Genomic DNA, 24,417 nt, shown 5'->3' on the forward strand with positions numbered 1-24,417 from the left:
TGGGACCTGATGGTAACTTTCATAGACCTACCAAGTGTTTCTCAAATACCATAACTTATATATTTTTGGGACTTCATTCCATCCCGGACTCTATGCAAGACATGTTTATTTTGTCTTCATCTCCTCATCAGTGTTGGCAATCCCTACAGTCATCCACATACCTGATATTAGTAATATCCACATACCATCATCCACATACCATCCACATACCCTTCACCAATTGCTTTTATGCCTTTAGAATTTAGCAATGTGTCTTGTATTAATTCCTCACTATACAGATTAAATGAGACTGGTAAATGAATACAGCCTCATCACACTGCTTTATGCACTTCAAATCTCCTCATCTCAACAACATTTGTTGTTACTATCGCTCTTTGATTCCAGTAGAGATTTTACATCAACCGAATTTCCTCTGATGGCATCTGATATTTTTTCATTATCTCTATTAGTTTTTCATGTTTAACTCTACTAGAAACACCCGTCGGGAGCAGTGGTAAGTCATAGTCGTCCCCTTCCTCACAGAGGAGTGGGGACGTTACCATTGGTTCTACCAACACATACAAAATTTGGTGTAAATCCGGCGAAAATCATAAATCGTTTCTTCCTCCCAAACACCCCCCACACCCCCACAACATTTAATATTACCTTTCACTTAGCTACAAAGTCTTAAGCACTGCACCATAGAGCAATTAAAAAAAAAATTCCAAAACAATCAACCTTTTCTTTTCAATATTTTAATTTTTCTCCCCCCTCCCATTCTCCCCTCACCCACACCCCCCTAACCCATCCTAAAACACTCCCCTGATCCGGATCCTGGAATTAATAAAAGTGATTCTTCACCATTGAGAGATAGGGCCAAAAACAATTTATATCATGATATTGTAGGAGCTGTACTCCCACGTCAATCGGAAGAATGGACGCGACAAAAAGCTGGAATTCGTCCGAGTTTCTTTATTGTCACAAAACAACTCGGGTACTGTGAAAAGCCCGTTTATCGGGCAGCAATATATATACACACATTATCCCGGAGCGTTTGCCCGGGAAAGGCGAGAGGGGGCGTGGCCGGGCGTCCCGGACGCGGCCTGGCAAGTCGAGAGCGGGCGTGGCCAGGCATGCCCGGGCGTCCCGGCCGAGGCCTGGCAAGTTGAGTGTGAGCCTGCCCGGGCGTCCTGGACGAGCCCAGCATTGTGATCGCTCCGCGTCCTTGGTAGGTGCAAGGCGATTGTGTAAACCCAGCGGTAGCCGCTACACACGTCCCCCCAGAATCGACTTGCACCGGCAGGGTCAATTTGAGGGGGGTCCTGATGACCCGGCCGAAGCGACCCCTGGCGGGTCGTGGGGGGGTGGGGGGGGGGGGTCCGGTGTGGTGGTGGGCGGTCGAGTGGGGGGCACCATGGATGGGGGCGGCCTCGCCGTGGCGGAAGGGCCAACCGTGGCGGTTGGTCGATGTCCACGTGCGCCGGCTGGAGGCGGTCCACCGCAATCCGGTCCGACCTGCCGCCGATGTCGATGACGAACGACTTGTCGTTCCGTCGCAGGACCCGGAAGGGTCCGTCGTACGGCGGCCGGAGTGGCCCCCGATGTGCGTCATGACACACAAAAATGTACTCCGCTGTGCGAAGCGCTGGGGGGACGTAGGACTGGGGGTCACCGTGGTGGGATGTTGGCACGGGGGCAAACCGTCGGGCGGCCTCCTGGAGGTCCGAGCGCTGGTGAGCTGCAGACCAGGGACTGGTAGCGTCGGGCACGAATTCGCCCGGGACGTGTAGCACCTGGCAGTAGACAAGCTCGGCGGTGGATGCCCGGAGGTCCTCCTTGGGGGCCGTGCGGAGGCCCAAAAGGACCCACGGCAGCCGGTCGGCCCAACCGCCGTCCTGAAGGCCGGCCATGAGCGCGGCCTTCATGGAGCGGTGGAATCGCTCGCACAACCCGTTGGCTTGGGGGTGGTAGGCCGTAGTACGGTGGAGCTTGACCCCCAGGTTGCGGGCGACCGTGCCCCACAGCTCGGAGGTGAACTGCGATCCGCGGTCCGACGAGATGTCCGCCGGTGCGCCGAAGCGGGCGACCCATGTGGCGATGAAAGCCTGCGCCACGTCGTTGGTGGTGGTGGAGATGAGGGGAACGGCCTCCGGCCACCTGGTGGTCCTGTCCACCATGGTGAGCAGGTGTGTGAACCCCCGTGATGGGGGGAGGGGGCCCACCAGATCCACGTTGACGTGGTCGAAACGTCGTTCGGGCATGGTGAAAGGTGCCAGCGGGGCCTGGGTGTGTCGGTGGACCTTAGGCTGTGCAGGTGCTGGTCCAATCGCGGACGTCCCGTCGAAGGCCGTGCCAGACGAATCGCGCCGACATCAGCTTCTGGGAAGCTTTCCGGCCCGGGTGGGAAAGGCCGTGGAGGGAGGCGAAGATGCGGCGTTGCCAGGCAACGGGCACGATGGGGCGAGGCTGGCCTTGGGAGACGTCGCAGAGCAGGACAGTGTCCGCGAAGGGGATGTCGGCCAGGCGGAGGCCCGCGTCCGCCGCCCGGAGGGCTTGCACCGTGGTGTCGGTGGTTTGGTCCACCGCCATAAGCGCGAAGTCCACGCCGAGGTGGACCGCGTTCGCGCTGGCCCGAGAAAGACAGTCGGCCACGGCGTTGTTTTTGCCGGCGACGTGCCGGATGTCCGTGGTAAACTCCGACACGGCGGAGAGGTGGCGCTGTTGGCGGGCCGACCACGGCTCCTTGGCCATTGCGTAAACCAACGGCTTGTGGTCGACGAACGCCGTGAAGGGTCGGCCCTCCAGGAGGTGGCGGAAATGGCGAACGGCCAGGTGTAGACCGAGGAGCTCACGGTCAAACGTGCTGTATTTGAGCTCGTTCGGCCGGAGCTGCCGGCTGAAAAAAGCGAGTGGCTGCCAAACCCCGTTCACCCATTGCTCATGTACGGCGCCCACCGCGTAGTCGGAGGCATCCATGGTGAGGGCGATGGGAGCGTTGAGCACCGGGTGAGCGAGCAGTGTTGCGTCAGCGAGGGCCCGCTTTGAGCTTTGGAAGGCCGCGTCCATTGCTGCGGACCAGACGATGTCGTGCTTGGCCGGCTTGCCCCGGAGGGCTTCGTAGAGGGGCCGCATGAGTTGAGCAGCGCGGGGCACGGAGCGGTGATAGAAATTCACCATTCCCAGGAATTCCTGCAGGGCCTTTATGGAGCGGGGACGCGGAAACGTGGTGATGGCCTTGACCTTGGTTGGCAGCGGCACGGCCCCGTTCTTGGTGATGTGGTGGCCCAAAAAATAAACGGCCGTCGTGCCGAAGTGGCATTTGGCCGGGTTGACGATGAGGCCGTGCTCGCTGAGGCGCCCGAACAGTGTTCGGAGGTGGAGGAGGTGCTCGGCCCGGGACGTGCTGGCGACGAGGATGTCGTCCAGGTCAACGAAGAGGAACGGCAGGTCACGCAGCACGCCGTCCATCAAGCGCTGGAACGCCTGAGCCGCGTTTTTGAGGCCAAACGGCATCCGTAGGAATTCGAATAAGCCGAACGGCATGATGACGGCCATTTTAGGGACGTCGGCCGCCCTGACAGGTACCTGGTGATATCCCCATATGAGATCGATTTTTGAAAAAATGACCCGTCCTGCCAGACGGGCGGAGAAGTCTTGGATGTGCGGGATCGGATACCTGTCGGGGGTGGTAGCGTCGTTAAGGCGGCGGTAGTCGCCACATGGGCGCCAGCCGCCCCGTGGCTTTGGGACGATGTGTAGTGGCGAAGCCCACGCGCTATCGGAGCGCCGCACGATGCCGAGGTGTTCCAAAGCGTCGAACTCGGCTTTGGCCATGGCGAGCTTGGCTGGGTCGAGGCGGCGGGCTCTGGCATAGACCGGCGGGCCCGTGGTTGGTATGTGGTGCTCGATCCCATGTCGTACTGCGACGGCCGAAAACGTCGGCCGCGTGAGGGCCGGGAACTCCGTGAGCAGGCGAGCAAACTCGTTCGCCGCCGGGAGGGCGCATGCCAACTCGGTCGGAGCGGAGCTGCTCAATGTGCATACCAGGGAGCTGAAGGTCTCGGCGTTGATGAGGCGACGCCGTTGGACGTCCACCAGCAGTCCGTGTGCGCAGAGGAAGTCGGCGCCTAGCAGAGCTATGGGCACGTTTGCGGTTACAAACGTCCAAGTAAAGCGTTGACCGCCGAAGCAGAGGGTGACGTTGCGCGGGCCGAAGGTGCGGATGGCCGATCCGTTGGCCGCAACCACGGAGGGGCCGCAAACCGCGGACTGCCTGTCCTGATCAGAGGTGGGTATGACGCTCAGTTGGGCGCCGGTGTCGCACAGGAAGCGCCGTCCGGACGATTTGTCCGTGATGAAAAGTAAGTTGCCCGTGTGGCCGGCGCTCATGGCTGGTAATGAACGCCGGCCCAGCCGTTTCCCGGCCTGCCGAAGGTGCACGGGGGTCGGCATGTCCGGGCCTTCTGTCCGAACCTGGCATGATAGTAACACCACGCTTGGTCAGGTGGAGGCCCCGGTTGTCGTGCTGGGGGTGGTCGGCTCGGCGTAGCGGCCGCCAATTGCGTCGGCAGTTCGGTCGTCGACCGTGCCGGGTGCTCGGGCGCCATGGGCGTTGCGTCGGACGGCGGTGGGCCCCAGGTCGCTGCTGCAATCCGTTGGCCTGCCGCGGAGATCTTGTCGGCTTCCCTGGCGAGGGCGCGGGGATCCGTGATCGTCGTGCTCGCCAGGGCGAGGCGTACCAGGCTAGGCAGCTGACGGAGGAACAGCTCCCGGAACAGGAATGCCGGAGAGTGCTCGCCGAGCAGTGAAAGCATGTAGTCCATTCGCTCGGACGGGTGCGTGTCGCCGAGCTCGGGCAGGTCGAGCAGGCGCCGTGCGCGTTCTGCCGATGGGAGGGCGAAAGCGTCGAGGAGGAGCTTTTTAATCGCGCCGTATTTGTCAGCGGCTGGCGGGCTCTCGAGGAGGCTCAGGGCGCGGGCCGCGGTGGCTGAACCGAGCGCTGCTACCACATGGTGGAAGCGGGTGTCGTCGGCCGTGATGCCTCGCAGGGCGAACAGGGAGTCCGCCTGGGCGAACCAAACCGCCGCGTGAGCCTCCCAGAAGGTAGGCAGTTTAAGGGCAACTGCCGTGTCCATGTCGGTAGGTCACCAATGTAGGAGCTGTGCTCCCACGTCAATCGGAAGAATGGACGCGACAAAAAGCTGGAATTCGTCCGAGTTTCTTTATTGTCACAAAACAACTCGGGTACTGTGAAAAGCCCGTTTATCGGGCAGCAATATATATACACACATTATCCCGGAGCGTTTGCCCGGGAAAGGCGAGAGGGGGCGTGGCCGGGCGTCCTGGCCGCGGCCTGGCAAGTCGAGGGTGGGCATGCCCGGGCGTCCCGGACGTGGCCTGGCAAGTCGAGAGCGGGCGTGGCCGGGCGTGCCCGGGCATCCCGGCCGAGGCCTGGCAAGTTGAGCGCGGGCCTGCCCGGGCGTCCCGGACGAGCCCGGCATGGTGATCGCTCCGCGTCCTTGGTAGGTGCAAGGCGATTGTGTAAACCCAGCGGTAGCCGCTACAATATCTCATTTGGGACGGTTTATGACAAACTTGGTGGATGAGTTAGATAGGTGACAGCAACAAGCCGATTACATTTTGGCCTTCTTTCACCTGAAAAACATCGCCCGTCTCCGTCCATCCCTCTCTTCCACGGCTGCAGAAACCCTCATCCACGCCCTCATCACCTCCCGTCTTGACGACTGCAACAGCCTCCTCTTTGGTTCGCCCTCAATAATCACCAATAAACTCCAATACATTCAGAACTCCGCTGCCCATCTCCTCACCCATACCCGGACCCGTGACCACATCACCCCCGTCCTTTACAAGCTTCACTGGCTCCCCATCCCCCAGAGAATCCAGTACAAAATCCTCCTCTTGACCTACAAAGCCCTCCATAACCTGGCCCCATCCTACCTGACTGACCTCCTCTCCAGACACACTCCCACCCGCAACCTCCGCTCCGCTGGTACCAACCTCCTGACCGCCCCCCCCCCCCCCCCATGCGGACCAAATTCAGATCCTGGGGGGACAGGGCCTTCTCCATCGCTGCTCCCACCCTCTGGAACTCACTACCTCACACCATCAGAGACTCCTCCTCACTCACCACATTCAAAACATCACTCAAGACCCACCTGTTCAACACTGCATTCAACATTTAACCCACAGCATTTAACCCCTGACTATCTCTTCTCCTTCTCCTTCCTTTTGCTTTGATTATTTACCTCTTGATTTTTGTCTTTTTGCACTTGTTTTTTGTACTCTGTCAAAGCGCCTTTGGGCTTCTTGAAATGCGCTATATAAAATAAATGTATTATTATTATTATTATTATTTCCCCTTCCTGTCCAGGCTGGAATTCCTCAAGGCAGTGTTCCGGGCCCTGTGCTTTTTCTGGTCTTCATCAATGATCTCTCCAATTCTCTGGAAAATCCTCTCGATCTCTTTGCTGATCACTCCACTCTCTGCCGCTCCATATCGCACCCTCAGCTCAGCAGGCAGCAGCGTCTTCACTCTCTGCAGACCTGGACAAAATCACAAACTGGTCAAACAAGTGGAACATGTCTTTCAAACCTGACAAATCTCACACTCTCACTATGTCTCTCTGAAAAGACCGTCTGGACAACCCTCCCATCTACTTTCTCAACAATCCTCTTGAAGAAGTCTGTCACTCAAGCTTTTGGGTCTCAGACAGGTTGGTTGTCTTTCGGTCTTCTACCGACTCCTCTCTGGCCTAGCTCCCCCAGCTCTGTCTGTGCTGTGTCCCCCAAATATTCCTTCAGGATGCACAAGATCTGCCTGAAACCCTCTTTGGTGAAACTGGCAAAATCAAGACTCTCTGCTCACCTTCACTCTCATTCCCCTCTTCTCCCACCTCTGGAACAAACTCACAAACTCTCTTCAATCCCACTCCTTCCTCCAGGTCTTTAAAACAGGTGTTCACCACCATCTCTTATCTTCCCCCATCCAAAACCTTGATCTGTTCTACACCCATTAATAAACCCCAAATCCACCTCTTTCAATCTCTGACTTCATTCCTGAATTTCCTCGTCGTGTCAATTTGTTTCTACAGTGTACCCCCCTTCCCCCACACGTCGCAGCCCTCTCTCTTCCACAGATCTCCCGATGTCCCGGTTCTCTGCTGTTTTTGTGCTTGTGTGTTTCCCACTCTCTCCCCATATTGTCTCGCTCTCCCTTTATTACATGTTTATGTGTCCGTTTATGTTTTTGTGTTTAATGTTAGCTCTTACACGAGCCTCGATCTTGTATACAAAAAAAATAAATTGTTAGGCAACCAATTTGTTAGTCAAGATGTCTGGGAAGAGGCCATTCAGTGCAAGTGGTAGCAGGAATGCAAAAAGAGACCTTAAAGCAATTATCTTATAAGTAAAAACTCGATGGTTAAGGTGGTTTGAAGTGGGTGAAAAACGTGGTCAAATCGCGAAAGCATTAGAGCTTGCTCTATCTACAGTGGGAAAAATGCGTAATAATAAAGCCAAAAGAAAAGCAATTTCTTTAGCAGCTACTGCTTTAAGCACTACTCCTTTGTTTAAGCGTTTCGGTTGAAGCACAACTAAGTATTTTATCATAACATTATCAATGTTCTGTTAAGTATTTGCTTAAAAATGGTTTGCTGCATTCTTAAGTGTGTTTTTGTTGTCTTGGGGCCAAAATTGTTTTCGATAGAAACGCATCTCCAATTTATATACGGGGTGTCCACAAATTACCATTCCAAATTCAAACCTTAATAAATAAAATAATAAAATGGGATATAGTAATGCAGTTTGCTGCATCCGAAAGGACATTTTTCAAAGTTTTACATACTTTTTTTTGCTTTCCAGTTGTCTCATGGGACTTGAGACGTCACAATGAATGCAAATGGCATCAAGAGTACAATGTGTTTCTTGGTTTATAGAGATCAAATCAGCTGTGCGGGTTCAACAAAGCTTCATGATGACATAGAAAGCTGCCACCATCAAAACAAGCATTCTGAGTATTGCGCTGCAAAACATGTCCCCTACCGGCAGTCTGTCGTCCGGAAAACTGTTGGGGAAATTACCAAAGTTCAAAGTGCCATAACTTTGTCAAAAATGATCGAAACGTCGTGAAGTTCGAACTTGATCTGTAACTTATCATGAGGAAACCATGTACCAAGTTTGAAATAATTAGCATTAAGAGTTTAGAAAAAAAATGTCCGGAAAACTGTTCTTTGCGTGACGGACTGACTGACTGACAGACTGACAGACGGAGGGACGGAGTGCAAACCGATAGTCCCCTTCGGTGTACACCGGTACGGGACTAATAAGATGATTCGTTAGTGACATAAAACGTTCGTGGAGACTGGTAGCATGTTGCAGGGAAACGGAGCAGGCTGGTCCGGTCATACTAAACACCGACCAGAGACGCCCAGGGAAACGTCTTTATAAAATGAACACTTTTTTTAGCAGTCAGAACTGCTGTTAAGGTCAATTCCGTTGTTTAAATTTAGAAAATTGGTTCAAGTTAAGAGTTTTTAGAGTGTATCGAAATTAAATATAAGCACGAACACTGCCTGGAGACGCCATGTCTGGATTCTCTATGTACAGGGACCGACATTCTCCTAACCCCCGTCCACTCCTCCCCACCCTCATATAACTCTCGGAACGGCAACTAACCCTGGATCCGGAATAATATCCTGAGATTTACCAAAAACTAATCAATTCTTCCTTATTCCAAGGGCAATCATCCCACCAACTTTCATCCAAATCCGTTCAGAACTTTTCCAGATATCTTGTTCACAAACACACGAACACACACACGCGCACACAAACACACGGACACGATCGAATGCATTACTCCCTGGCGGGAGTAACTATACGTACGTTCACTGTACAACTTTTCACTGATGTATATCTTCCGTAAATTGAGGGATGCGTGTACAGGTACTTCTAAAGATACTTTAATGAAGTATTTACTTTTAAGACAATTATGGCCTATGCATGCGTGTAAAGCGCGGCGTTACGCGCGCTGCTTGCGAGCAAGGAGGAAGCGGACAAGCGGTAACTTATAAGCGTCTTTATTTCAGGAGCTCACTGTAACACTGGCGCGCTCCGGGCTGCGCGCCCGGTGTATATCATGAGGCCACGCCTACCCCTCGGGCGTGGCCACCGCCCACTTGGTGCGCGGAATGATGTCACCACGCCAGTGGGCTTTTGTGTCCGCCACACGCGCCCCCCCAGAATTCCCGGGCACCTGGAGGGCCAGTTTGCGGGGCAGACGAATGACCCGGCCGAAGCGCCCCCTGGCGATCGGCGGCGTCCGGGGTGCAGGGATGCCAGGTGGGATGCCCCTGGCTGCCCCTGGGATGGGTGCAGGACCGGGGGGGCGGCGTGGCGGCGGGGCTGGGCGGTGCCGGGGGTCCGCCCGCAGGGGGGCGGCCCCGACGTGGGGGTCGGGCCACTGGCGGTGGATGGTCCACGTCGAGGTGGGCCGGCTTGAGGCGGTCCACCGAAACGCGGTCAGGAGTACCGCCGATGTCCAGGGTGAAGTGCTTCGCCCCGGTCTCCAGCACGCGGAAAGGCCCGTAGTACGGGGGCCGCAGTGGTGTCCGGTGGGCATCGTGGCGGACGAAGACGTACTCCGCCGTGCGAAGCTCCGGGGCGACGTGCGTCGGTGGGTGCCCGTGGCATGCCGTTGGCACCGGGGCGAACCTCTGGGCGGTCTCTTGCAGAGCGGAGCGCTGCTGTGCCGTGGACCATGGTGCCGTGGAGTCGGGGAGGAACTCGCCCGGCACCCGCAGCGGTTGCCCTAAGACCAACTCCGCCGCAGATGCGCGCAGGTCCTCCTTGGGCGCCGTCCGGAGGCCCAGCAGGACCCAGGGGAGCCTGTCGACCCAGCCGCCGTCGCGGAGGGTGGCCCGGAGCGCGGCCTTCAATGAGCGGTGAAATCGCTCACACAGGCCGTTAGCCTGGGGGTGGTAGGCCGTGGTTCGGTGCAGCCGGACCCCGAGCCCCTGCGCGACCGCCCCCCAGAGCTCCGAGGTGAACTGGGGGCCGCGGTCGGACGAGATGTCTGAGGGGGCGCCGAACCGGGCGACCCAGGTGGCGATGAAAGCCTGCGCGACATCGGCCGCCGTTGTCGACGCCAAGGGCACGGCCTCCGGCCACCGGGTGGTGCGGTCCACCATGGTGAGGACGTAGGTGAAACCCCGCGAGGGGGGCAGAGGTCCCACCAGGTCCACGTGGACGTGGTCAAACCGGCGTTCCGGCACCGTGAACAGGGCCAACGGGGCCTGGGTGTGCCGGTGCACCTTGGCGAGCTGGCACGCGAGGCACGTCCTGGCCCAGCCGCGGACGGCCTTCCGGAGGCCATGCCAGACGAACATGTCGGCGATCAGCCTTTGGGAGGCCCTCGCGCCCGGGTGGGACAGGCCGTGGATGGCGTCAAACACCTGGCGCTGCCAGCCCGCGGGCACGATGGGGCGAGGACGCCCGAGGGAGACGTCGCACAAGAGGGCCGCGCCCGCGCCGTCGAACGGCACCTCGGTGACGCGGAGGCCCATGACGGCGGTCCGCAAGGCCTGGACGTCGGGGTCAGCGGCCTGGTCCGCTGCCATCCGGGCATAGTCGATGCCGAGGTGGACTGCGTGGGCGACGGCCCGGGAAAGGCAATCCGCCACCGGGTTGTCCTTCCCCGCGACGTGCTGGATGTCCGTCGTGTACTCGGACACGGCCGAGAGGTGATGCTGCTGCCGGGCCGACCACGGCTCGGTGACCTTGCCCATCGCGAAGATCAGCGGCTTGTGGTCGACGAAGGCAGTGAACGCACGGCCCTCGAGCAGATGGCGGAAGTGCCTGACCGCCAAGTGAAGCCCGAGCAACTCGCGGTGGAAGGTACTGTAACGGCGTTCGGGCGGGCGAAGCTGCCGGCTAAAGAACGCCAGCGGTTGCCAAGCTCCACGCACCCATTGCTCATGCACCGCGCCCACCGCGTAGTCCGAGGCATCGGTGGTGAGGGCGATCGGTGCATCGGGCGCCGGGTGCGCGAGCATGGTGGCGTTAGCCAAGGCGAGCTTCGCGCCCGTGAATGCCGTGTCCATCTGCTCGGTCCAGGCAACGTCGCCTTTGCCCGGCTTACCTCGGAGAGCTTCGTGCAGGGGGCGCAGGAGCTGGGCGATACGGGGCAGGAACCGATGGTAAAAGTTCACCATACCCAGGAACTCCTGCAGCCCTCTGATCGTGCGGGGGCGCGGAAACCCCTTCACCGCCTCCACCTTGGCCGGCAGGGGGACGGCTCCGTGCCTGGTGACCCGGTGCCCCAGAAAATCGATTATGGCGGCGCCGAACCGGCACTTTGCGGGGTTCACAATCAGGCCATGCTGGCCCAGGCGTTCGAAGAGCGTGCGGAGGTGGCGTAGGTGCTCTTCGCGGGACGCGCTGGCGACGAGGATATCGTCCAGGTAGACGTAGACAAAATCCAAGTCGCGCAGGACGCTGTCCATCAGTCGCTGGAACGCCTGAGCCGCATTCTTCAGACCGAAGGGCATGCGCAGGAACTCGAAGAGTCCGAATGGCGTGATGACCGCCGTCTTCGGGACGTCCTCCGGCCTGACGGGGACCTGATGGTAGCCGCGTATGAGGTCCACCTTCGAGAAGAAGGACATGCCCGCCAAACAGGCGGAAAAGTCCTGAATGTGGGGGACGGGGTAGCGGTCGGGAGTCGGGGCGTCATTGAGACGGCGATAGTCCCCGCACGGTCGCCATCCCCCGCCGGGCTTCGGCACGATGTGCAGCGGCGATGCCCAAGCGCTCTCTGAGCGCCGAACGATGCCGAGTCGCTCCAGGGTAGCGAACCCCGCTTTTGCCACCGCCAGCTTCGTCGGCTCGAGGCGGCGTGCCCTGGCGTAGACCGGTGGCCCGACGGTGGGGATGTGATGGGCCACCCCGTGCTTGACGGCCCCCGCCGAGAAGGTGGGCCGCGTGAGGGCCGGGAAGCCGGCAAGGAGGCGGGTGAATGCGTCCGCTGCCGGAAGCGTACAGACCAATGTGGCCGGAACCGAACCGTTCGGCAAGCCGCTTGGCAAGCCGCTCGTTGAGCTGCTCGACGAGCTGGGCAACGCACAAGCGAGCGAGCTGAACGTCTCGGCCTGGACAAGACGTCTGCGCTTGACGTCGACCAAGAGCCCATTAGCGCACAGGAAGTCCGCGCCAAGCAGTGCCATGGGCACGTCGGCGGTGACGAACGTCCATCGGAAAACCTGCCCTCCGAACCGCAGAGAGAGGCAGCGTTTTCCGTACGTACGGATGGGCGTCCCGTTCGCGGCAAGCAGCGCGGGGCCCCCACCCGTGGCGTGCTTGTCTGACGTGCCGGCGGGAACGACACTCACCTGCGGTCCCGTGTCGCACAGGTAACGGCGCCCGGAGAAGGTGTCCGTTATGAACAGCAGGCTGCTCGAACGGCCGGCGCTCATCGCCACTATTGAGCGCCGGCCCGGGCGTTTCCCGACCTGTTGAAGGAGCATGGCGGATGACACTGCCGAGCTTCGTGGCCGAACTTGGCGTGGAACCAGCACCAGGTGGTGGAGCTGGAGGAGCGCGGCTGGCTCCGCCAGGCCGGTGGAGTTGGCGGGTTTCCCCGCGGTGGCGGTTTTCGCCGCGGCGGTGGGCGGGGCGTGGCGGCGGTCACGAGGTGCGTATCAGCATGCTGCGTATGCTGTATAAGCTGATGCTGTGGATCAGCAGCATCAGCAGCATCAGCCACGAGGGCCGTGACGGCCACGCCGACTCTCGCCCGCGTGTCCGAAGCGGCAAAATACTTGTCCGCCTCGGCTGCCAATGCTCGGGGCTCCGTTAGCCCGGTCCCGGCCAACGCGAGGCGAACCTGCGCTGGAAGTTGGCGACGGAAAAGCGCCCGGAATAGAGAACCGGGGGCTTCGTCGCCCAACAGTGACAGCATATGGTCCATTCGGACCGACGGGCGCATGTCACCGAGCTCGGGGAGATCCAGGAGGCGGTCGGCCTGTGCGTCGTCCGTGAGGCCGAACGTGGCTAGGAGTAGCCGCTTGAGTGCCTCGTACTTGTGGCCGTCCGGTGGGTGGCGAAGGACGGACACAACTCGAGCGGCCGTGCCGGGCCCGAGGGAGGCGACGACGTGGCAATAGCGCGTGTCATCGCCGGTGAGCCGCCGAAGCTGAAATTGGGCTTCGGCCTGGACGAACCAGACTTCGGCCTGAGCCTCCCAAAATTCGGGAAGTTTGATGAAGTTGGCCATGGCAATGGCGTCGCATGTGGAAGGATCGCTCCGGCAGATCCAACGTCGAGGGGGTCACCAGTAAAGCGCGGCATTACGCGCGCTGCTTGCGAGCAAGGAGGAAGCGGACAAGCGGTAACTTATAAGCGTCTTTATTTCAGGAGCTCACTGTAACACTGGCGTGCTCCGGGCTGCGTGCCCGGTGTATATCATGAGGCCACGCCTACCCCTCGGGCGTGGCCACCGCCCACTTGGTGCGCGGAATGATGTCACCACGCCAGTGGGCTTTTGTGTCCGCCACACGTGCATGCTATTCGGCACCCAGAAACTGCCCCAACACCTCTTCTTTATTTTCTATTGTGGTGCTGTGCATACACGACTCGATTGCCAGAGAAGTAGGCCACAACACGTGGATACAAATGAAAGTACTTTATTACACGTTCGCTCATCAGCACTGGGCAGGCTCGACCTTAGAGCCCGCATATATGTCCCGAGGCCACGCCTTGCCCCCGGGCGTGGCCGATCGGCCGAAAGGCGGGGCATGTATTTCAGTTCCCCGCCTGGACGCTCGCGCCACCCACTGGTGCGCGGAATTATTGACCCTTGTGCCCGCCACACGTGCCCCCCCCAGAATGCCCGCGCACCTGAAGGGTGAGCTTGTGGGGAAGCCGGATGACCCGGCCGAAATGCCCCCTGGCGATGCGTGCAGGGCTGGGGGGGTAGTGGGACGGCGGGGCTGGGGGGTGCCGGGGGTCTGACGGCCTCGACGCGGAGGCAGAGATGCTGGCGGGGGGTGGTCCAGATCGAGGTGGGCCGGCTTGAGGCGGTCCACGGAGATACGATCCGGGGCACCGCCAATGTCCACGGTGAAATGTTTGTCCCCGGTCTCCAGCACGCGGAAGGGCCCGTCGTACGGGGGCCATAGCGGTGCCCGGTGGGCGTCGTGCCGGACGAAAACGTACTCTGCCGTGCGAAGCTCCGGGGCGACGTGGGACGATGGGCAACCGTGGTGTGCCGTCGGCACCGGGGCGAACCTACGGGCGGCCTCCTGCAGGGTGGAGCACTGTTGCGCCGCGGACCAAGGAGCCATGGAGTCGGGGATAAATTTGCCCGGTACCCGCAGCGGTTGTCCGAAGACCAGCTCCGCCGAGGACGAGCACAGGTCGTCCTTGGGCGCCGTCCTGAGGCCCAGCAGGACCCAGGGGAGCCTGTCGGCCCAGCTGCCATCGCGGAGGCTGGCCCGGAGCGCGGCCTTCATCGAGCGATGAAAGCGCTCGCACAGGCCGTTGGCTTGGGGGTGGTAGGCCGTGGTGCGGTGCAGTTTGACGCCGAGCCCTTGCGCCACCGCGCCCCAGAGCTCCGAGGTGAACTGGGGGCCGCGGTCGGACGAGATGTCCGAGGGGGCACCGAACCGGGAAACCCACGTGGCGATGAAGGCTTGCGCCACATCAGCCGCAGACGTCGCCGCCAATGGCATGGCCTCCGGCCACCGTGTGGTGCGGTCCACCATGGTGAGGAGGTGGGTGAACCCCCGCGAGGGGGGCAGAGGTCCCACCAAGTCGACGTGGACGTGGTCGAACCGACACTCGGGCACCGTAAACGGGGCCAACGGAGCCTGGGTGTGGCGGTGGACCTTCGCGCACTGGCATGCGAGGCACGTCCTGGCCCAGTCGCGGACGTCCTTCCTGAGGCCATGCCAGACGAACTTTGCCACGACGAGCTTCTGGGAGGCCTTCGTGCCCGGGTGGGACAGGCCGTGGATGGCGTCGAAAACCGGGCGCTGCCAGCCAGCGGGCACGATGGGGCGAGGCCGGCCGAGGGAGACGTCGCACAGGAGGGCCGCGCCCGCGACGTCGAACGGCACCTCGGTGATGCGGAGGCCCGTGACGGCGGGCCGCAAGGCCTGGACGCCGGGGTCGGCGGTCTGGTCCTCCGCCATCCAGGCATAGTCGATCCCGAGGTGGACCGCGTGCGCGACGGACCGGGAAAGGCAATCCGCCACCGGGTTGTCTTTACCCGCGACGCGACGGATGTCCGTCGTGTACTCGGACACGGCAGAGAGGTGACGTTGCTGCCGGGCCGACCATGGCTCGGCGACCTTGGCCATCGCGAACACAAGGGGCTTGTGATCGACGAAAGCCGTGAACGGTCGGCCCTCGAGCAGATGGCAGAAGTGTCGGACCGCCAGGTGGAGCCCGAGCAGCTCGCGGTCGAAGGTGCTGTACCGGCGTTCGTGCGGGCGCAGCTGCCGACTAAAAAACGCCAGGGGCTGCCAAGCACCACGCACCCACTGCTCGTGCACCGCGCCCACCGCGTAGTCTGACGAGTCGGTAGTGAGGGCGATCGGTGCATCGGGCGCCGTGTGCGCCAGCATGGTGGCGTTGGCCAAGGCCAGCTTTGCGCCCGCAAACGCCACGGCCATCGGCTCCGACCAGGCGATGTCACCTTTGCCCGGCTTCCCCCGGAGGGCCTCGTGCACGGGGCGGAGGAGCTGGGCGACGCGGGGCACGAAGCGGTGGTAAAAATTGACCATGCCCAGGAATTCCTGGAGCCCCTTGATCGTGCGGGGGCGCGGGAAACTCTTGACGGCCTCCACCTTGGCCGGTAAAGGGACGGCCCCGTGCCTGGTGATGCGGTGCCCCAAGAAGTCGATGGCGGCGACGCCGAAGCGGCACTTCGTGGGGTTGATGATCAGGCCATGCTGGCCCAGGCGTTCGAAAAGCGTGCGGAGGTGGAGCAGGTGCTCCGCCCGGGACGCGCTCGCGAGTAGGATGTCATCCAGGTAGACATAGATGAAAGGTAAGTCGTGCAAGACGCTGTCCATGAGCCGCTGGAACGCCTGGGCCGCATTTTTCAACCCAAAAGGCATCCGCAGGAACTCAAAGAGGCCGAAAGGGGTGATGACGGCCGTCTTTGGGACATCGTCCGGTTGTACGAGGACCTGGCGGTAGCCCCGGATGAGGTCCACCTTCGAGAACACGGTCGTGTTTGCCAACCGGGCGGAAAAGTCTTGGATATGCGGGACCGGGTAGCGGTCGGGGGTAGTGGAATCGTTGAGCCGGCGGTAGTCACCGCACGGCCGCCATCCGCCGCCGGTCTTCGGTACAATGTGCAGAGGAGAGGCCCAAGCGCTGTTGGAACGCCGTACGATACCCAGCCGTTCCAGCATGGCGATCTCCGCTTTCGCCACGGCGAGCTTCGTGGGGTCGAGGCGGCGCGCCCGGGCGTAGACCGGTGGGCCGACGGTGGGGATATGGTGCTCCACCCCGTGCTTGACGGCCACCGCTGAAAAGGTGGGCCGCGTGAGTGCCGGGAAACTGGTGAGGAGGCGGGTAAACTCGTCCGCTGCCGGAAGCCTACAAACTAATCTCGCCGGGACGGAACCATTCAGCAAGCCGCTTGGTAAGCCGCTCAGTGATCCACTCAGCGAGCTGCTCAACGAGCCACTCAGCGAACAAGCGAGTGAGCTGAACGTTTCGGCCTGAATGAGATGTCGACGTTTAACGTCCACCAACAGCCCATGCGCACAAAGGAAGTCCGCACCATGCAGGGCCATTGGCACGCTGGCGGTGACGAACGACCATTGGAAACGCTGCCCTCCGAACCGCAGTGAGAGGCAACGCTTCCCGGATGTGCGGATGGGTGTTCCGTTGGCGGCAAGCAAAGCGGGGCCCCGGCCTGCGGCTTGCTTGTCGGACGCAGAGGCAGGGAGGACGCTTACCTGCACTCCCGTGTTGCATAGAAAACGACGACCAGATGAGGTGTCCGTGATGAACAGGAGGCTGCCGGAATGGCCGACGCTCATGGCCGCAAGTGAGCACCGGCCCGGTCGTTTCCCGTCCCGTCAAAAGAACACGGCGGGCGGCACGTTCTCGCCTTGCGGCCGAACCTGGCGTGATAGTAGCACCAGGTTTGCGGTGGTGGCGGCCGCGTCGGCCGTGCCGGCGGCGGTGGCGGTAGTGGGCGGGGCATAGCAGCGGCCACGAGGGAAGCCGGGAGCGCTGTAGCCCTCCGCACCGGGATCCACTACGGCAGCACCGTAAACCGACCGCGTGTCGCAGGCTGCGAAAAATTTTCCGGCCTCTCTGGCCAGGGTGCGGGGTTCCGTGATTTTGGAACCGGCCAGCGCGAGGCACACCTGTACAGGTAGCTGGCAGAGGAAAAGTGCACGGAACAAGAAATCCGGGCGCTGGTCTCCAAGCAGGGACAGCATGAAATCCATCCGGACGGATGGTCGTGTGTCGCCGAGGGCGGGAAGGTCCAGGAGGCGGTCGGCACGTTCGACCTCCGTGAGCCCGAACGTGGCGAGGAGGAGATGTTTGAGCGCCTCGTACTTGTGGTCGCCCGGCGGGCGCCGAAGGATGGACACGACTCGGGCGGCAGTGCCTGGCCCGAGGGCGGCGACCACGTGGTAGTACCGGGTCTCGTCCGCCGTGATGCCCCGGAGTTGGAATTGAGCTTCGGCTTGCACAAACCAAACGTCGGCTTGCGCTTCCCAGAACTCCGGGAGTTTGATGGCGACGGCGTTGGTAGTCATGGCGCGTTCGGGGGTCAGCGACGGCTGAACAAGTCGGGGTCACCAGTGTAGTGCTGTGCACACACGACTCGATTGCCAGAGAAGTAGGCCACAACGCGTGGATACAAACGAAAGTACTTTATTACACGTTCACTCATCAGCACTGGGCGGGCTCGACCTTAGAGCCCGCATATATGTCCCGAGGCCACGCCTTGCCCCCGGGCGTGGCCGATCGGCCGAAAGGCGGGGCATGTATTTCAGTTCCCCGCCTGGACACTCGCGCCACCCACTGGTGCGCGGAATTATTGACCCTTGTGCCCGTCACACTCATCATAGCGTCAAATACACCGAAAGTCATTTTACTTGGTTTTTAAAAATTATGAAAGTTTGGTAATGAAGAACAAAGGAGTTGAGCTGTGCAGCCAGTCTAGAGTTTGGAAATTTGACCATAATGGGGTTACTAGAAGAACACATGCATCCTGGAGTTGCTAGGGAAGGTCAGAGGACTGAGAGAGCAGAGGGAGAAATATTGGAGAAAAGGAGATAAAACACAGAGATTACTAACCTGCCTTTGGTGGAAAGGAACAGACCTTGTGCTTTGGCCTCATTGTGGAAGATTCCAAAAAAGATGAGCGCTTTAGATGCCGCAGAATCCAGGAGAGCCAGATATAATGCTGAGGCACCAGTCGGTAGGGGAGAGGAGTACTTCATTGAGCTACGGATAAAGGCCTTGCACAATATGAAAAAAATCTGATTTCTATGGAAAGACTTGGGTGGACGGAGGATGCCATGTCTGTGGATAGCTCTTTAGACCAGGTTTGATATTCTGTTGGCTGTGGAGAAGTCAAGGCTGATGTTGGAAAGTCATGGCTTTGCCAAAGGCTGTCTGTACACCTCAACTCCTTTGTTTCTTACTTCTCCCATCTATGGAACCACCTTCCAGAGGTCATTATTTCACGCTCTTCTATCCAGGGCTTCAAGCAGGCATTGCATTGTCACCTTGTCATTACCATTCCTGACACATGATCTTTATTATCCCCCATTAAACTATCCCCCTCCCCTCCCCCCCCCCCCCCGTGTCCCCTCATTCCATTCCTCTTACTTGCTGATTTTTAGTGTTTCCTCCCTTTCTATATCCCTCTTCCTTTCCTGTTGATTTATTTGCCAGACACCTTGCCAGGTGTGCTCAACTGTTGCTCTACGACCCCACCATTAATTTAACCTTGCTTTTCCATGAGCCTCACTCTTGCAGAGAAACATAGGTCAGGAGTCTAGGAATAAAGGCAGCCCTATATGCTAAAGTCAGAGAGCTTGGCAAGTAAAGCAGGATGCCAGACTATGTTGAATGCGTGAGATATGTCAAAGGTACGGATCTCTTGATTGAGATTTAGGGCCTCCAACCATTGCTGAGAGGGGGTTTTCTTCATCCTACTATACAATGTGTATGTGCGTCTCATAAATTATAGAATCGACAAGTCAGAAGACGACGATGGTTCACGAGCGAGCGGTATTCAATAACAAAGGATGGACTATAACCGAAACAGGCCTGGACAGGCCAGGCCCGGAAATGTCAAAACGAGGTTACTGACCTTGAAATGAGATCGAAAATAATGTATAATCAGTTATGAGGTTAGTTAGCTACACAATACCGAAAATTCGGTTCGATTCCGACAACTTTGAAAATTTGACCTTTGTGACCTTGAAATGTCAAAACGAAGGTTACTGACCTTGAAATGAGACAGCAAATAATGTATAATCAGTTATGAGGTTAGTTAGCTACACAATACCGAAAATTCAGTTCGATTCCGACAACTTTGAAACTTTGACCTTTGTGACCTTCAAAGGTCAAAGGTCGAGGATTCTGAAATTTGTTGGAAAACTTGTATTTCATGATGTATGTGATAATATAAGATCATGTATGACATTTCACCCTATCAGGAAGCGAACAATGTAGTAAAACCATCAAAAATCGACTTTTCTAAATTTCGTGACCTTGTGACCTTGACCTTGGGGCGAAAATGAAAAATCGAGCTCCGTGGGGCTAGACACATGACATTGGCCTAACCAAATATCGAAACCCCTGTCAGATTCCACCAAACCCCTCGGAGAAGATGTAGCTTGAACTCGATTACCCCCTAAAAAGACATCTTTTTCGGGCGTGGCTCCGCCCACAATGAGCGCAATACGCCCACTCTAGGCAGGACACAACGAGATCATGATATCAACCTCCCACCCAAGTTTCATCAAGATCGGATGATATCATCGGGTAGTTATGCTGCGGACAGACAGACACACACACAGACACACACACAGACAGACGCACACACATGACGAATATAGTGGTCACTTGATAACTCGTGAACCAAAAACTGCTGGGCCAATCTCCACCTATTTTGCATACGTGTTGGGAGTAACAAGGGTCAGGTCATGGACTCAAAATATTCCCTCCTCTACCCCAACGAGGGTGAGGAGACGACATACGATTTTCCCCTGTATGTGTGGAACAGTGCAAGTGGTTTACTGATCCCTGCTGGAGACATCGGGAGGGGGGAGGCGGGGGAGGGGCGAGGTGGGGAGGGAGGTTACTTGCCATGGCACAAAAAATATTTGCGTCACATCCGCCACCACGTCCTCCCTCCCCCCAGGCTGCTCCAAGCAAGAGGGAGCAGGTGCTTCTCGTTTTGTACAACACGTATGCAGGTCGGGGGAGGAGTTAAAGCCCGTGTGTCCATTTCCATCTGTGTGGGGGATGGGTGTTGAAATTTGTAATTTGTAAATTTTGTAATAATTTTGTAAATTTGTAAATCTTAAAATAAAGATGTGTTATTGGGTATTTAACCACACCAATTTATGATTAGTAGTGAATTACAACATTAAAGTTTGTATTCTTGTGTTGCATTGTCCTGCAGGCTGTGCTTTCGTGACGTACACGGCACGTGCTATGGCACAGAATGCGATCAAGACCATGCACCAGTCCCAAACGATGGAGGTACGCATACACACACCAAAAAGGTGGAGGTGTGAAATATGATTTCATGGATTTGCAAAAGTTAAAGAGCATCAGAAATGTACTGATTGTGAGAAATAATTCCAAGTAACAGAGCAGGGTTAAAGTATATATATATAATGGTATGCACTTGAGAAAGCAGGCGCACACATTTACTCTCTCAAACATCATCCGATTCACAAAAGGGACCATTTTTTAGCTCTCCTGGAACAAAAATTGTTGAGAGGACTTATTAACATCATGCCGTGTCAGTCGGTCAGGCAGTTAGGCTGGATGTAAACACTCGCAACTTTTCCGAAGCCACACACACAATTTCGATGAAACTTGACCACAACCTTCATCACCTGTGATGGACTAAAGTTTGTTCACAGCATTAATAATAAATCAGGGGTTTGCCACAAAATACAGTGCCTTCAGAAAGTAGCATTATGATCCCACTTTTTAAGATTTTGTTGTGTTACAGCTTGAATTTTAAATGGATTAAATTGAGATTTTTTTTTTGGTCACTGATCTACAAATAGTACCCCATAACTTCAATGTGGGATTTTTTTCAGAATTATTTTACAAAATGATTAAAAATGAAATACAGGAATATATACTTTACGTAAGTATTGAAGCCCCTGAGTCAATACTTCGTAGACAAAAAACAAACCAAAAAAAACAAAACATTTTTTTTTTTAAGGACACTTTTCACAGCGATTACAGCTTTGTCTTTTTTTTTTTCTCTTTTTTTTTCTTTACAGGATCGAGGCTCGTGTAAGAGCTATCATTAATCACAAAAAAAAAAACGGACACACAAAACATACAATAAAGGGAGCGGCAGAAGATGGGGGAGAGAGAGGGAAGCACACGAGTACAGCAGCAGAGAACAGGGACATCGGGAGATCTGTGGGAGGGAGAGGGCTTGGGGGGAGGAGGCATGGGAAAGGGGGGGAGGGGTGGGAGAGATATAAAACACATGGACATTGCTCGGACTTCCAGGAAAGAAGTCAGAATTTCAAAAAAGTGGATCTGGGGTGAAAGTAAGGGAGTTTGTTCCAGAGGCGGGAGAAAAGAGGAATGAAGGAGTGAAGGTGAGCAGAGAGCCTTGATTTTGGCAGTTTAACCATAAGAGGGTTGCAGGCAGATCTTGTGTGACCTGTAGGAATATTTGGGGGACAGAGCACAGACAGAGCTGAGGGAGCTAGGCCGGAGAGGAGTCGGTAGTAGACAGAAATACTACCAACCTGCCTGCGGTGAGTGAGTGAAAGGCCCTCGGAATTAGCTTCATCACGGGAGATTCCAATGATTCTGAAAGCTTTGGTTTCAACAGCGTGAAGACGAGCTACGAGCTAGGTGTGAGGCAGGAGCACCAGCCCAGAGGGGAGAACAGTATTCCATTGAGCTGCGGATGAAAGCCTTGTATGTGGTGATGAGCTCAGAATGCCCAGAAAGGACTTCGCACGATGGAGGATGCCCAGTCGGCGACTGGCTTTGGAGGCCAGCTTGGAAATGTGGTTTTCCCAGGAAAGATCATGGCAGATAGTGAGACCCAAAAGCTTGAGCGACAGAACTTCTTGGAGAGGATTGTTGAGAAAGTAGATAGGAGGGTTATTCAGAGAGTCGGAGAGATCATTGATGAATTCCAGAAAAAGCACAGGGCCCAGAACACTGCCTTGGGGAACTCCAGCCTGAACAGGAAGGGGAGATGAGAGAAATCCATTCAGGGCCACACGTTGACTATGACTAGAGAGGAAGTTCGCAAGCCATGCGTGGAGATTTCCATGGATACCGTAGGAGGAGAGTTTGGTGAGCAGAGCGGGGTGCCAGACCGTATCAAAGGCACGAGATATGTCAAGGGAGACAGCTCTGATTTCCTGTTTGGCATTGAGGGCCTCCATTGTTGAGACCGCAGAAGCAGCATGTCCAGAGTAGAATTACCTGATCTGAATCCAAATTGATGATCCGAGGTCAAGCCATTGGAGAAGAGGAAGGATTTGATGTCAGAAGCGATGATTGATTCCATGACCTTGTTGATTATTGGGAACAAGCTGATTGGTCTGTAGTTGCAAGGATCTGTCTTCTTGGGTTGTCTGTATCAGCTTTGCACATCTGGATTTGGGGAGTTTCTGTCCTTCTTCCTTGCAGATTTTATCAAGCTCTGTCATGTTTGATGGGGATTTTGTTTCCACTGATTCTCATAGGGATTCAAGTCTGGGCTTTGACTGGGCCACTCATGGGCTTTCACGTTCTTGTTCTGAAGCCATTCCAGTGTTGCTTTGGCTGTATGCTTGGGGTTATTGTCCTGTTAGAACGTAAATCTTCACCACAGTCTTGGGATTTTTCACTCTGAAATAGGTTCTCCTCAAGGATTTGCCTGTATTTGGCTCCAGTCATTGTTCCCTCTATCCGTACAAGTCTCCCAGTCTCCATCATGCTGCCACCACCTTGCTTCATGTTAGGGATGGTGTTGGATGAATGATAAGCTGTGCTCAGTTTCCTCCAGACGTAGTGCTTTGCATTTAGGCTAAATAGTTCATTTTTCATCTTATCAGGCCACAGAATATTTTGCATCATGCTCTCGGAGTCTTTCACATGCATTTTTGCAAACTCCAGGTGTGCTGTCATGTGCCTTTTTCTCAGGAGTTGCTTCCGTCTGGGCACTCTCCCATAAAGCCTAGATTTGTGAAGTGCTGCAAAGACTGTTTTCCTTCTGGCAGGTTCTCCCATTTCAGCCAAGGAACTCTGTAGTTCTGTCAGAGTGATCATTGGGTTCTTGGTCATCACCCTGACCAATGTCCTTTTTGCCCAGTTGCTCAGTTTGGTCAGACGGCCAGCTTTAGGAAGTCTGGGTAGTTCCATATTCTTTCCATTTCCTAATGATGGGGCTCATTATGCTCTTGGGAACTTTCAACACTTTAGAAATTGTTTTATACCCTTCCCCAGATGTATGCCTCCTCACAATTATATCTCGTAGTTCTATGGACAGCTCCTTGGACTTCATGGTAGAGTTTCTGTCAGACCTTATATAGAAAGGTGTGTTTCTTTCTAAATCATGACGGATCAATTGAATGGACCATAGGTGTACTCCATTCAAGTAGTGGAGACATATCAAGGATGAACAAAGGAAATTGGCTCAATTTGGAGTGTCATAGCAAAAGGGTTGAATACTTATTGACTCGAGACATTTCAGCCTTTCATCTATCTATAATTCCAGTAATCTCTGTTTGTACGTTTGTACGTTTGTTTGTCTGTGACCGCTGTTTCTCGACAACCACGGGTCCGATATACTTTTAACTTGCCAGGTATATTGCTGGGGACTCGAGGATGTGCCTTTTCAAGGTTTCATATTAATCGGACAATTACTTACCGAGCTATGTCCAAAAAACGATTCAACCAATCAGAGAGCAGCGAACTATCGCGTGTGCCAAACGTGGCGGACACACTCTGCCTCGGATGGCACATTTGAGAGCGTATTCATTTATTTCACGTTTGCAAACTATGTTGCCGCTATGTTGGCGTTAAACTATGTTTTAAAACTAATAAAAACGAATTTGCGATTCATTCGCTTTCCTGCGCGTTTGTGCACGCGATGGCGATTTCTTTACCAAACTCCGGAAGCCGTTCGCTTTGGACCAAACCATTTCATGTAAATAGAGGGGGGGGATA

General features: G+C 56.3%; 1 protein-coding gene across 1 annotated transcript in view; it reads left to right on the forward strand.

Moving 5' to 3' along the window:
• The window catches only part of LOC137432328 (CUGBP Elav-like family member 1), a 356,059-nt gene that overhangs the window by 247,462 nt on the left and 84,180 nt on the right, over positions 1–24,417 (forward strand). Inside the window, exon 6 of the mRNA XM_078783095.1 lies at positions 20,672–20,751. Coding sequence (XP_078639221.1) covers positions 20,672–20,751 — 80 coding nt within the window. The remainder of the gene's footprint in view (positions 1–20,671; positions 20,752–24,417) is intronic.

The sequence above is a fragment of the Myxine glutinosa genome, chromosome 8 (genome assembly GCF_964187855.1).
Source record: "Myxine glutinosa chromosome 8, kmMyxGlut1.1, whole genome shotgun sequence".
Lineage (NCBI taxonomy): Eukaryota > Metazoa > Chordata > Myxini > Myxiniformes > Myxinidae > Myxine > Myxine glutinosa.